The sequence below is a fragment of the Tachysurus fulvidraco genome, chromosome 17 (assembly GCF_022655615.1).
Source record: "Tachysurus fulvidraco isolate hzauxx_2018 chromosome 17, HZAU_PFXX_2.0, whole genome shotgun sequence".
Lineage (NCBI taxonomy): Eukaryota > Metazoa > Chordata > Actinopteri > Siluriformes > Bagridae > Tachysurus > Tachysurus fulvidraco.
The window spans coordinates 12789926-12804391 of NC_062534.1; the positions used below are offsets into that span (position 1 = coordinate 12789926).

At 36.7% G+C, this 14466-nt stretch overlaps 2 protein-coding genes across 7 annotated transcripts in view; one reads left to right on the forward strand and one right to left on the reverse strand.

Moving 5' to 3' along the window:
- Window positions 1-86: 86 nt before the first annotated feature.
- arr3b (arrestin 3b, retinal (X-arrestin)) lies at window positions 87-9657 on the reverse strand. Of its 4 annotated transcripts, none has more exons than XM_047802101.1 (17): window positions 9560-9657; window positions 7522-7720; window positions 6909-6940; window positions 5822-5852; window positions 5634-5694; window positions 5492-5536; window positions 5094-5290; window positions 4939-4998; window positions 4746-4822; window positions 4445-4580; window positions 4248-4332; window positions 4073-4145; window positions 2523-2660; window positions 2060-2167; window positions 1919-1968; window positions 1781-1784; window positions 87-1371 (listed from the first exon to the last, which is right to left on the reverse strand). In XM_047802101.1, the coding sequence occupies exons 2-17, from the start codon at window positions 7591-7593 to the stop codon at window positions 1341-1343; spliced, it is 1200 nt and encodes a 399-aa protein (XP_047658057.1). In that variant the 5' UTR covers window positions 7594-7720; window positions 9560-9657; the 3' UTR covers window positions 87-1340. The 4 variants fall into 4 exon arrangements, with proteins under 4 accessions (XP_047658057.1, XP_026991225.1, XP_047658059.1 ...); XM_027135424.2 differs by having other exon boundaries at window positions 5822-5855; XM_047802103.1 differs by having other exon boundaries at window positions 7442-7720.
- A 1025-nt stretch (window positions 9658-10682) lies between these two features.
- The window catches only part of inppl1b (inositol polyphosphate phosphatase-like 1b), a 22308-nt gene continuing 18524 nt past the window's right edge, over window positions 10683-14466 (forward strand). For 2 of the 3 annotated variants that reach the window (XM_027135990.2, XM_027135992.2), the window contains exons 1-2: window positions 10683-12196; window positions 13160-13223. In XM_027135990.2, the coding sequence (XP_026991791.2) occupies window positions 12060-12196; window positions 13160-13223 (201 nt within the window). In that variant the 5' untranslated portion in view covers window positions 10683-12059. The remainder of the gene's footprint in view (window positions 12197-13159; window positions 13224-14466) is intronic. The other variant, XM_027135991.2, reaches the window with a different exon arrangement.

The window sequence follows — 14466 nt, forward strand, 5'->3', positions numbered from 1 at the left end:
TAGAAAAATATATCTAAATTTTCGAAAGAAGTACTGCAATTTACACCCATATTCACATACCATCTAGGCCTGTTTTGAAGCAGCCCCTAATAAAATGAGCATATCTTCAATTAATTATTACTTATATTTATTTATTCTGGTTTAATGTACAGCGTACTTAAGACAGCCAAACCACTTCATTTTTAAATATTTAACTGACACCAAACTTTTATACATTGGCATAAAAATAAAACAAAATAATATTAAATAAAATTTGTTTTCTGTGACTCTGGAGACAGATTAGTCTTCAGATATGTGCTTCTGTTGTAAAATTATGGGAGACAAATTATACATTTTTAAACACACTTTACATTTTGAATGGAAACCTCAAGGAAAAAAGCCTCAAGAAAGCAAAGACATTACAAAGTCTGCACAGTGGATATAATACATAACAGACAGTTATATGCAGTTATATGATCAAAACAATCCGTGTCGGGATGGTGCGATATGGCACAATGCAAAACAGAGTGCAGTTACCACATTAAAGTGGATTATTTTTGTATAACACAATTTGAAGTGTTGTATTCCTGTTGTAACAGTGATTTACTAACTATTACAATATTTAATTTATTAACGAATGACACATAGAAGATTTAATGCTGTTTGTAAACAAGTCAATAACTTTCACTGTATCAACAATAAACAGTCATTTCCTCAGCAACATCACTGTGTCTCTCTCCCTCTGTTTGAGCATCTGTCATATAGTTCAGATGTTGTGAAAAAACTGTTACTATAAAAACAATAACATAGAAGAGTGCATCAGTATAAACCTGTCACTCATTTTACAGCAAGTTCTACTGTCTGAGCTTAAATAAAATAATTTTACAGCCTCTGATGGGTCAGATTGAGAATTCAAGGAACGAATCCATGAGTTAAAAAAAAGTCACAACATAGTTCCCACATTTAAAATATATAATAATCATTCATTCTCAAATTGGAGAAACTGGAGGAACATCACTCAGATATGGGGAAGTAATACTTCTTACTTATATTTATTTTAACTCACTTAATACAGAAACAGTTTATTTTCTACACTTACACTGAATTCACATGTTAATGGCTAATATACCAAAGAATAAAATCAATGACATTATATTCTATATAGTCTACACCATGACCCACGGATAAGTGATGAAGCCCTCCAGACTGTTTATATTGCCTATTTTACTTTCATTGTCTGAGCTGTACCAGAGATCATCAGCAGCTGTATGCACTGTCAATTTTACAGAGAATAAAAACTTCAAGATATTGTCTGACACAAAGTACATTTGTGTAAATCCATGATTTTTATTTTTATTTTTTCATGTTTCTTCAGCTGATGCCTCTGCAACCCTGAAAAAGAGAAGACAGAAAGTACAAGAGTATGGCCTGTATTTGTTACTGGGTAATTTATTTCAGCAAACATCATAACCCTTATAATCCTAATAAATTAATGTCAGTACAACATTAACCTAACTAATACAGTTTCCCCAAAAGCTCTATAAAAATTAAGATAATCTAAGCTAGAATAAATAGTAGCTGTGGTGTTTGTTCTGCAATGCTTTTGACAACTTCAGCCCAAATTATTTTGCACCTTAGCCACTTGAGCTTCACCAGCACCCTTTGTAATACATTACATAACTGAATATTTATTCTAAGTGAAAGAAACCATATCAACTATGAGAAAACATAACAATAGGTATCACAAAAAAAGATGAAAATGTGCTTTATACTGTAGCTGAGATGTAAGGTTTCCACTTACATGTCTGTTGAAATTGAGATGCATGCAGGAAAAGAAAGGTGTATACATTAGTAAATTACTTATCAATAGATATTTAGCTATAGAAAAGTCCTATGCATGATACACTTGATCTACATTTAATATCTAATATAACATCACCTGTTGGCTTCGGTGACATCAAGATCAGAGGTATTTCAGCAGTAACATAACTGTAAATGGAAACATAGTACAATAGATTAGACCTGTTATAGATATGTTAACTTTGTTTTGTTTAATATTGTGCAGATTAAAATTGTTAACCTGGATATAAGGCTTCCCAAGACACCAGCACCGACCACCATGAGGTTGACTTTGATTTTGTAAGACACCAGAATGCTCTGTACATCTTTGTACATATTAGTTTGCAGACTACAACAGTAGAAATAACTGATTAATACACTGTTAGTTTTATAAGAGATTTATTTGACAAGGTTATTATATATTTTATAATACTATTAGAGATGTCAATGTATATTTGCAAACATGAAAATCACACATGATTGATTTCAAGCCCTAATCTAAAATGCTTGAGTCACTTTAAAGGTGTCAGTTGCATCTGATTAATTTGGAGCTAAACACCATGGATTGTTACTCTATAAATTTCAGGAAGTCAATTTTTTTATGTCTTGTGATGTAGATTTGTGTTTGTAGTTTCTCACATTTGGTGAGATCATGTTTAGGTGTTGAGAAATAAGCGCATGTGTTAAGATGGGTCTCGACTTACATTGTGGATGATGCAAGGTTTGTGTCTTCGTCTTTTAGCCTGCTGTCCAATGCCAGACCATATTTCTCTTTGTTGTTGGCCAGGAGAGGTGTGACTATGTAATCCTTCTCAAATGTTGTTTGGCTATTTACTTGATCCCTGAAAAAGAGTGATGATTGAAAAACAAAATAAAAATGTGGATTTGTTAAAGGTGAATTAATGTTGTGGAGATATTTTCCCAGCATAGTTAATGTCCACTTTTGTCTACTTGTCTTCTTATTGTCTTATTGAATAAGGGATTGTCTTCTATGTGTCACTGCAAATCAATTCAAAGTTATTCTGACTGACTTTAACCTACCTTTAATTTCCATGAAACATTTCTCACTAGATGTTAATGTTTTTTTTTTCAGGATGGTCAAGTCAAGGTTAGTTTTTGTTACTGCTTCTCCAGGATTATAGTCCAACGCATCATACAGTAGTACAGAACACAAGACGACATAATGTGCAAATACACAACAGTGACACATATATTGACAATGGCTTACTGAAGGATTTGGTGGTTCACAGATGGAGAGACTAGAAGAATCTCTGCCTTAATCAATGACATGACTCTGACCCCTAAGCCCCACCATATACAGTATATCAGCCATTCAATAAATGTTAATTTTCATAAAGTCCTCAGTTTTATTATTAATTTTAATTTAGAAGAATTAGAATTATGCTAATCATCTATTTTGCATGAGTAACAATTAAAAAAGTGTTGCTATTAGCAGTTTAATTGATCTGCTTGCCTTTTCATATGGTGCACATTCATGGGCAGTGCTCTCACTGTTCCATTTATCTCAATAGACGTGTTATGGCACCCAATTATAAAAATTGGGAACTGTAACAAGCACTAATTAAATTGCCTCATAGTCATTCAACAAACATTTTTGGTAAAGGATGAGCAGCAGACAGGACAGTTTTGGCTAGTTAAAATTAAGTGGATTAGAAATTAGGTTAAATTTTTGTCCAGTTAATTTCTCAGCAGCACTCACAGATTTTGTCAATCCATCTATTTTATGAGCCATTTATCCTTTCCAGTGTTGTGGGAAACCTAACTGAAGAGAAACCCAGGATGGGTGAGAGGGCAGTCAGCCTACAGAGCATGTCTTTGGACCATTTACATGAAATTTACAGCATTTGGCAGACACCTTAGAGCGACTTACATTTATCTCTTTAATACAACTGAGCAACTGAAGGTTAAGAGTCCAACACCTCAATCACGGAGTTACCAGTCAAGGAAACTGAACTGCTCAACTGAATGCTTTATGTTTTCAAGACTATTACAGATTCATGCTATAAATTCACTAGATTGTAGACTATAGCATCAATTTTGTGGCTATGTTATTGTTGTCCTGCCCCACTAAAATCTATGGACATGATCTACTGCTTCCCAAGACATATTGAAGATGTTCTTGTGACTTGTGATGACTTCATACTGGATTTCTATTAACTTGCCACCTGCCTGTATACAGTAAATGATTTTGATCAATAGGTCACATAATGCATGTTAAGTCATTTGGACTCACCGAAATTCCTCACAGAGAACAACTTTGGTGTATTTGTCAGTTGAGTAGAGCACAACATCTACTGTCTGGTCAACTGTATAAGATATATACACCCACAATAGTGCAACATATTAGTATGCAATTGTGTAGTTTTCCAATTATTTTGCAAGTGTTATTTCAATGAATCCCAACTTACTGGAAATTTTGATTTTTTTCACGACTTTTTTGGTCTGGTTGGTTATTTTCACTCTGACCCGGATTGGATCCCCATGATAGTAAACCTAGAAAACAAGTATTGAACATTTGGATTATGATACATTTTTGAACTGAAAAAAAGCTTGTGGAATTCAGTTTGATAATATCAGCCAATCAATAACTATAACATTTTTATACCTCCTTCTGTACGGAGGCCTCCAAGTGAATCATCTTTCCTGAAAACATGAATTGCTTGCAGATATTTACCTCAGGCCCAGGTAGCAAAATGTCTGGTGCAAACTGGATTTTGCGAATGATCAATTGACAAGTGTCTCTATAAATCATGAGAGACAGAAAAATTAACCCATATATATATATATATATATATATATATATATATATATATATATATATATATATATATATATATATATAAAATAAATGGCTATAGTTCTTAGTTACACACCAATACACAGTTACATATTGATACGATACACACTTTTTGTCAATTTTCTCATCTGGATCATCAGCCATGTTGGCAATGTAGGCTTTTATTTTAAAGTCAACACCACAAGCCTGCAATAGTAATGACAAGAAGTGAAGAGTAAGGAGTGAAATTAAAAGCTGTTATGTGTATACTGTAGTGTGTGTGTCTTGGGGGGTAGAAGAAGAAAGGAGAGAGGATGCAGTACCTTGCCCTTGTCCCATGGCGCTGGGAGAAAAGATACAGAGCATGGCAGGTTTGGTGGAATCTTTCAGAAGGCAAGAAGCACAGAGTGCATAATTTAAGGGCAGTTACAACAGTGAAAGACTCTTGATGTACACAGCACTGCGCACATTAACCTACATTAAAAGTGAAGGGGTGTGATCCTTCTCCTGCTTTCTTCATGAGGACATCCTGCATAGGTGTGACAACCGGTTTGTCTTCAGCAGGTGGAGGATAAATTTGAATATGCTGGATCCAAATGTCTTTTCTGAAGGACAAACTGATCACATCCAAATCTTCCTTCCCATAGTGGAAGAAACAAGCCAGCTGCACAAACACTACAAAAAAGACAAACAAAGAAATGATTTAATTACAATCTTTAGTGACTAAACAAGTGCTTCTGCTATTTTAATGTAGTCATGGTGTTTACAGTGTTAAAGCTGTGTTGTTACAAACAGTCCCATCTGATGTGCTTCATGCTCGTCTCATGTTGTGTTTTTAAATTCTTTATGATGATGATAGATGTGTGTTCTGGATACCTTTTCTTCCATCCAGTTCTGAAGTGTCCACCTTGATCACCCCATCTGTGAATGAAAAAAAAAATCACGTTTTTAAACATCGCTCTCATCTCTCTTGAAAGGTATTTTAATATTTGCCTTCTTATATGCTCGAAGATCTTACCCACAATATCAACATGGTCCACATGGTCCACAAAGTCTCTCTTCCCCAAGTAAATACAAATCTGAAATGAAAGCTTTCATTAGGGTGCCAACTAGTGAAAAATGTTTGGAATGTAAATAAAGACAAGCCGTGTACATTATGTATGCTATGTGTGGAATCAGCAGATGTCCACTGTATGGGAGACTTACCGAGCCATTTCTACTGTTCTTCTTGTAAACGCTGCTATAAAGAATAATTGTATATGCTTTAAAAAAAAATCTTACTTTGTAATTCGCCATTCTACATTACCACAACACATTACCACAACACAGTTTTTGAAAGAAAAATTTAATATAAATGATTTATAAGCCAGTTATTATACACTTACCTAAAAACAATTTAGTAAAATCGGCATCTGTGTAACTTTTCAGCTGTTGTACTGAGATAATTGTAAATGTATACAGTCTGTTGTTACCCTATATGTTTAACAAACACTAGACAAATGAATTAAACTTTGCACTTTTAACAGTAACAATAAATCAACATTAAGAAATTATAAATAAATGTTAAATCCATACATATTTGGTCAAAGTTACAGTCTGCCACCTGATATTGGATTTGAAATTTAAAAATAAATATAAGCTTTAAAACCTGCTTTAATTTGAGGTCATGCTGGGTGAACCGTGTAGTAATTTCAGCACTACAATTTCAAGGACAGAAAGTAATTGAATAGTCGGCTGCTCTGTTCCATGTTAAGATGTGTTCTGCTGTCATTGCCATGAAATGAGCCTAAATAAGGGTAAAATCAAACCAAACCCAGAAGATGATCAGAAATCAGAAAAAACCTAGTAGTGTGGCACAATCAATTATTTAGCACATTCTTCAAAAGAATGAATTTTCTGATGAGCTCAGAAACACCAAAAGGATAATAGGATTTCTTTCCCAGGCAAAGAAAAACAAACCATTGTAATGCTTGGCAGATCAAGTGAGAGATGTAACTGTGTTAAAGTCAACAAGCAAGAGAAGTTTTAGCCAGAATAAATACAAAGGGTTTTCTTTGACATTTCACTTTGCTTAAGGCAAAACTGATAAAGTCTATGACCTCAATCATTGACTACAAAGGATTTCCAACCAAGTCTGGAAAACCAGAGGCCAACCAACCATTCACCTGATTTTAAATAATTAAAGCTGAAAATCTAATTTCATTTCCAATATACTGTGGTAGACAGCTGAAATGTTTTTTTCTCAATGTCCAAACACTAAATTTCTATACAGTATATATTCAACTGAACTTACTTTGACATTTTCCTGTTTTCCCTGTTGAGTTTCTACAGTGGAAAATGTGACAGTTAAATCATTACAGATACTGAGCAGTGATTCATTATAACATCATCCAAGCAGATGTTATGGCTTGAATTTATTAAAATGTGAGAAAAACATCAGCCCTGTGGAGCTTCACATTATGATCACAGCTGCTAGTATGTTTGCCTCTAAAGCACAAGATATGCTCTGGATTGCTGAAGCATCTTTGAAATAAGAAATCATTCGAACGTACGTTTCACATTCCACAACATCTATCATTTCTAATTTGTTTTTCATATCCACATATAAATGCATATGATATTGTGCAATATGTAAAAGGAATACTAAAAGAGAGTTTAAATGCATTAGTAATGAATAACTGACAGAAACAGAAGAAAGATTAATGCACCAGGCACAGATCTACTTACAACAGTTGCTGCTTAATAACATGCTCACAATGCTAAGCTCCATCATAATTCATCATTTCATATGTAGCATGATATCTGGTACACAAACCCTTTGGCTACCTTTTCTGTATCCGAAATCCTCCACGAACACTGTTGCTCACTGGACGCTGTCACCCTTGCTATGCACAGTCTACTCTTACCTTATTGGCTATGTGTCTGCTCTTCTGCTCCTGCTCTAATCCTTCTGCAGTCCAGCTGCTTTGAGAGTGCATCAGTCACTTCTGCTTATCTGCCTTAATATATTATTCTCTCCTCCCTGCTTTCATTTCAGCCAGACCAGTATACAGGAGCAGCTCCTCTTTAACACAGATCCTTACTCTGCTTCTTTTTGTGAGCTTCCTGTGTAAAAATAAATAGCACATTATTCTTAAAGAGATTTCAAATTCACCAGCATGGTGATTTTAAAAATAAAAATGATATGTCATAAATTGGGTGAGTTTGGTTGGATTGAATGGAGTGCGATAATAAAGTCTTGTCGCTATTAGCATGGTTTTCTACTTCCTAGCAGAGCTTCTCTTCTATAACCTCACACCTCTCTGGCTTTGTTACAGAAGTCATGAGTCACCGGGACACCTGGTCTTCCACTCCAACCTAAAACACCAGTGGATTGCAACACACTGTTGCTATTATAAAAAGATTTCTTTAGATCCTATTTGTCTCCATTTTTTGTGGACAGTAAGTAAAACACCCACACATACAGTACATCATGTGCAGCTAAGCAGAATGCCAGCTTGTCATAAACGTGTATTTCCTTTTGACTGAAAGTATTGATGTTGTACAGGAGGTGAGTGGGTGAGGTTCACAGCTTCGATTTCTGGATTTTCCCTTGGAAATGATCTCAGCAGATGGTCTGCATTTAAATTATAGTCCCTTATCCAGCTGGTATATAATGCTAAATGTAATATTGCCTATTAAAATTAAATTGAAATGAACCCCTGGTACAATAAGCGGCTTGTAGGTACTTCATAAATCCTAAATCTATCCACTCAAATCAGGTGCAAACAAATATGATGGAATATGGCCAACTGGTCATTAGAAAATCTTTCAGACTCACTACAGCTTCAGATAAATAAAACTGATTTATAAGAATCAACATATTTCATTAAATATTTTCATGATAGACTAAACAAATGTTAATAGTGTTTCATTTATTGATAGACAAAAATGCAATTGTCGTTAAATTGATGTGGTGTAAGAGAAATAAAACACTTCAGAACATGCTGTTTTAGGAATATTGTCAATTTTGGGGAGGTAATAATAATTATGCCGTTTGAAGTGGGTGTTACATTATCCCGTCATTGATTATTTTCTTATAACCGCATGCCCTATTTTTGTTTATGGTCTTCTTAAGCACAACTTACTACAACTTATTATTAACCCCTGACCACTGGCTCATGATTACTACTGTAGGTGAAAGTGTGCACATGGCCAGGCTTTCCCATGTCCGTTCTCCTCAAATGCTGTCATGATCCCATTGTTACCCTCTCCATCCTTCTACAAGAATTCTAAGAGCTTTATAGATCAACATTCAATTGTTTATCTGGTTTGTTTTTCAAAGTTTGACTTACTGATTAAAACATATTTATCACCTGTTTGGCAGAAGTAATAATTTATTTTAATTCTATTTCTCTAGACGTGATATTCATTTTTTTTTTATCCAATGCTTAAACACACCCATCTGTGTGCAGCACGTTTTGTACCACATTCACATCCACATATTGGCTTTCATTCAAATATCCAAGCTGTTCTATTTTGAGAGTGTGTGTCTATGTTTAGGGAAACATCACACTGTTGTTTCTAGTCTCTTTAGGGGAGGATATGATATTTAATCCGCTTAGTCTATAGCTTATGCTCCATAAGCTGCTTGGCCTGTGAGACTATATGAGTAAAGATCAAACATACTATATAACATGCACATCATTACCAACTGCGTATATACATTTAATTTTCTTCATTATTCTTTAACTAAATCCTTCCTGTGGCGCACGTGTGTTTATGTGACACTACACTGCATGAAAATCTTTGCATTTGCATGTTCAAGAGGTGTGAAATATCACTGCTATTCTACGCACATAATCACAGGTGAAACTGAATATTTGCATACATGCACAGAGTGCTATACACAGTTATACACCAAACATGTTCATCAATATGCAAAAGGTTTAAAAATACACTTACTGAGAAAGACGAAGCCATTTCGTGGAAAGGACATTCTCTGAAATGATGGCATGAGTGGCCACAAGAGTGAGTCAGGTGTGTCTGTGTGTGTTTGTGTGGGCGTGTGTGAGTGTGTGCATGATTGTGCGAATGCTTTCGTATCTTGTTGGAATGAAAGGATAGAAATATAGGATAGGTTTGACCTTGAGGGTACATTTTGTCTGGTCCCATTGAGGGAAACTAATTTTTTTCTATTTACTTTATTTTTGGATCCTATCATATTACAAATAAACTATTAGAAACAAATATATTCAGCACATTGTTTAAATGTGTATAAAAAGATTTGGGCTAATTTAATCCAGGGAATTGATTCATATTCATATTCATACACATAATACCATGGATAGATTAATTAAATGGTGGGTTTTGAACACTTTAACAAAACCTTCCTGTTCTCTCCAATCTACACCAACCTGATGTCTGGATCAGTAAAAGGTGCACACACCTAAATCAAAGAAGCTGGCCAGACCCACAGCACAGCAATTTTGACAAGGCTCCTTAGAAATTATTTGAATATTAACTGCACTTTTAAAGTAACAAAAAACCTTTATAGTAGTATTGTCTAGTTGCATTTAGTCTTACTGTAAAAACAAAAACAACCTCACGGCACAATGGCTTCAGAAGTGTCAGTCACACTTGCAAACTACTTGATTCAGTTCCAATTCAGTTTGAATCAGGACCTACATCAAGATGTGTTTGTATTTACTGTTTATGACCGCATCTCAACAGCAGGGGGTGCTGGAAGATAAGTCCTGCTTTGTGGGACCAGTATATTGTGTATCCAATAACTTGTACCCGCATCTAACTGCTTGAGATCTGTTTCCACAATCAAATTCAGACCAAAAATAAGATGACAGAGAAGGGAGTGAGGAGGGGTTCATGCCTCACGTCATCCATTAAACAACTTAAGAGTGAATAAAAATAATAATTTCAAACTGCAAATTGGGTATGAACTCTTATTTATTTGTGTGTGTGTGTATGCATGTGAGAGAGAGAGAGAGAGAGAGAGAGAGAGAGAGGGGGAGAGAGAGAGAGAGGGGGAGAGAGAGAGAGAGATAGATGTTAGTTTGGTGGTTGATGGCTAGCCAGAGCTGTTCAGCACATTTCTGCTGAGTAGGGAGAGGCAAAAAAGCAAGAGAGCTACCAGTGGAGAGAAAAAGCTCCATACAGCATGAGAAAGAAAGAAAGAAAGAAAGAAGAAAAGGGATGAAGGTGGAGCAAGACTGTGAAAGGACAGAGAGGGAATGATCATATCCATATGGAGGAGGAGGCTGCGCCCTCAACTTCCTGATACCAAGAGAGGCAAACAGGGAAAGAGGGAAATGGCATGCTCATAAATGAGATCAGAGAAGTGAGCGTTATATGCACAAACATTGATTTAAAGGTGAGTCAGATACAGTACACTGTCTTGTTGTGTCTGTCTGTGTACATAAGAGCATGTAAGAGCAAGAATTCAGTGCTGTACGAGAGTAAGACTGTGGGGCCGGACTTGGTTTCACGCACCAGTGATCAAGTGAAGTCACTCAGAGGAATTCTTTCTAAACTGTTTTTTTTTTGCTCTCAACTCTCTTCCTTTCTACCATCTGGAGCAGTGACACGGTGAAACACTTCCTATGACTGCTCAGTGCTAGGCAAGGTCTGCTGGCTGTAACCCTGCATCTCTGTGCTACTAGTTTTAGGGACAGGAAAACATTGTTTTCATCATACATGTCCCTGCACATGAAGTCTAGACCTGTCTCCTGTCAGTATACTACTTCTTCATGGACGCCAAACTGCATGTGACTGCACTTTTGCGAAGGTTGCAGACATCAGCTGAACTTCTTTGAGGGGTTCCTCCCTCTTGTTTTCCTTATAAGGCTAAACCGACTGAGTGGAAAATCATTTGAATTTTGTGGTGGCTCTGCTCTGACGTACACTTGGATATCGCACTAGATTACTTTTTTTGCTCTGCTCTTAGTTCTGCTTCATGGAAGGGTTTTTAATACTGACCATTTCTAGGGACAATAGATGCTTTTGTTAGTGTTTACATGAGAGTTGACTGTTTTGCTGACCTTCCAGCATCAGCTGGCCAACTATGCTCTGGAAGTAACACAGCAGAGAAGAAACTTCGCAGAAGATCATCCTCCATCTGAACAACTGCCAAATCTTAATACTGAAGGAACCGGTCCTGGAGACACCCTCTGGATTGCGCACCCTTGGAAAGCAAACATATTTTATTATGTTAAGACAGTACTTGGCTTCGGTGAAGGTTGATTAGTTTTGTTGGAAGAAATTTGAAGACGTTTTTTTCTTGCAGGGATGAGAAAAGCATATGAGCTATGGTCTTCTTGTGACCTTGAGCCTTTTCCTGCTTGCATTGGATCATTTTTTTGGATTGCTACCACTGATTTGTTTATCTTGGCAGTTATAAGGTGGATATAAGAACTTAGAAGTTATTTGATAGTGGCCTTGTTGGGCCACAATGACGGCACCAGCATGGTACCACAGGGACATTAGTCGGGTTCAGGCAGAGGAGCTGCTGGCTCGAGCCGGGCAGGATGGCAGCTTTCTGGTGCGGGACAGCGAGTCTGTGCCTGGTGCCTACGCACTTTGTCTACTGTAAGTAACAGCCACACACACACACACACACACACACACACACACACACACACACACATACATACATGCACACACCAGCTTCAACTCTCATCCATGCATGCTGGCAGGCTGTTGTTTTTTCAACAACAACCAGCAACCTACAAAGTTAAGTCACATGGTATTCTCAGAAGTAAAATTAGAAGAACATGAGTGATCAGATCTCATTCTTGTAGTTTAGCAGCTATCCCTCATGTGGTCTGTTTACATTTTATACATGAAATATACCTACTTAACTATTGAGACTGAGGCTAAAATGGAATGAGCTGTTGGTGAACACCATGTGTCTGGAGCTTAAAGGAGCTTTAAGGTTTTGTCTGCCATTTATTATAGATTTCTGATGGAGTAAGACTGCAAACCTTTCCTGATCCCCACTAGATCAGAATAGTTCCCCTTTTCTCCACCTGGCCTCTGGAGGAAAAGGCTCCTTTTTACTCTCCCTTCCAGACACATTCCTAAAGACTGAGGCCTCCAGCATTCAGTGTTTTTTTTTCTACTCTCCCATTCTTTCATATGCAGTCTCCCCTTTACTGTCTTTCATCCTTCTCTTTTTCACTTCCTTTCACTGCCACCTTAACGTTCTACATGACCTACCACCACTTTTTGCTTATTTCTGTTCTTCATTTTCTTTATATATACGTTTTACCCACAGCAAAGAGAACGCTCAGATGTACAATCATGGCCCAAAAGTGACTAAACCACAACACTGAGGAATTAATAAGGCCAAATAAATAAGAGACAGTTTGAACCACATAGCAGATAAACAAGATTATACCAGCAAGTGTCAGGGTTATTGTGTGGTATGGCATCAACCACTCCATGTTGTAGTCTGTATATTGGTCGTATAGAGGTCACCTCAGTATTTATTGTGTAGTTCCTTTTCTTTGTTACCATGATTACTAATAATCATTTTTGTGTTGTCTCTAGATTCCAACGCCATGTTCACACTTACCGCATCCTGCCTGACACAGATGGATTACTGGCTGTTCAGGTGAGGGGACACATTGTTAGCTTCTTAACAGAAAACCACCATGACACATTAAACGCTGTGTTAAATGTGTCTACAACCCTAATCATTCTATTCAGGGGATAGCAGTCAAATAAACATAAAATGTAAAGAAGTAAAGGAATACTGTGAATTTTGTTGTGCAATTTGTTGATTTATAAGCATAACATTTTCAATTCCTTAAACTGTAAGAACTGTGAGAGGGGACAAGAGGAACAATGTAATTCTTGTGCTTCTACTGTGCTTTGGTTTTGTTCCAGCAGTGTTTGTTGTGTGTGTGTGTGTGTGTGTGTGTGTGTGTGTGTGTGTGTGTGTGTGTGTGTGTGTGTGTGTGTGTGTGTGGCTCCAAGTGACTGCATGTCTGGTGAATGACTTCAGTAGTTTTCTGAGTAAATGATGTGTTTCACACAGATTCCTCCAACACCCACATAGTAACTATCCCATGCAGAAATGCTGGAATGGTCATTTTTCATGAGCATGTGTCTGTGGGTTTGTGAGTATTTGTAATTTTAATTTGCTGATTTCTTTAAAACTGTAAATACTGTTGTAGATTTGTAGATATATATATATATATATATATATATATATATATGTGTGTGTGTGTGTGTGTGTGTGTGTGTGTGTGTGTGTGTGTGTGTGTGTGTATACGTACAACAGTTATATTTAGTTATATATTATATTTAGGTATGTACATTTATACAGTGTCACTATGTTTTTTTAATTAAAGGCAGATGCAGACCATCAAAACGTAAACCTATGAGCTTTTCTATAATATAACACACACGCGCGCACACACACACACGCACGCACGCACGCGCGCGCACACACACACACACACACACACACACACACACACACACACACACACACACACACACTTGTCTCATTCCATTGATATAATTATTTTGTGCATCCTAACTTTAACCTTCATAACCAAAAAGAAGCTGTTTGGCATTTTTAGCTTTTTAAAATAAAAAGTGTTCCTTGTGTTCACCAGCCACATGTCTGCACAAAATGGTCAAATAGTCAGATATTTCTGTTCGTGGAGACTTTTAGTCCCCACCATGATATAAAAACATGCACCCAACCCCCAACACACACACACATGCACACACGCACGCACACGCGCGCGCACACACACACACACACACACACACACACACACACACACACACACACACACACACACACACACTTTTTCGTTTTCAGGAGTGCCTCGTGGTTGATT

Excerpts from the sequence above, each read along its gene's own strand:
- arr3b (XM_027135424.2), bottom strand. The coding sequence starts at position 7,593 with ATGCACTCTCAAAGCAGCTGGACTGCAGAAGGATTAGAGCAGGAGCAG. Across the intron at positions 6,941-7,521 it reads GCAGACACATAGCCAATAAG|AAACTCAACAGGGAAAACAG; the intron begins GTAAGAGTAGAC and ends TTTCCACTGTAG. Across the intron at positions 5,695-5,821 it reads AGAACAGTAGAAATGGCTCG|ATTTGTATTTACTTGGGGAA; the intron begins GTAAGTCTCCCA and ends CTTTCATTTCAG.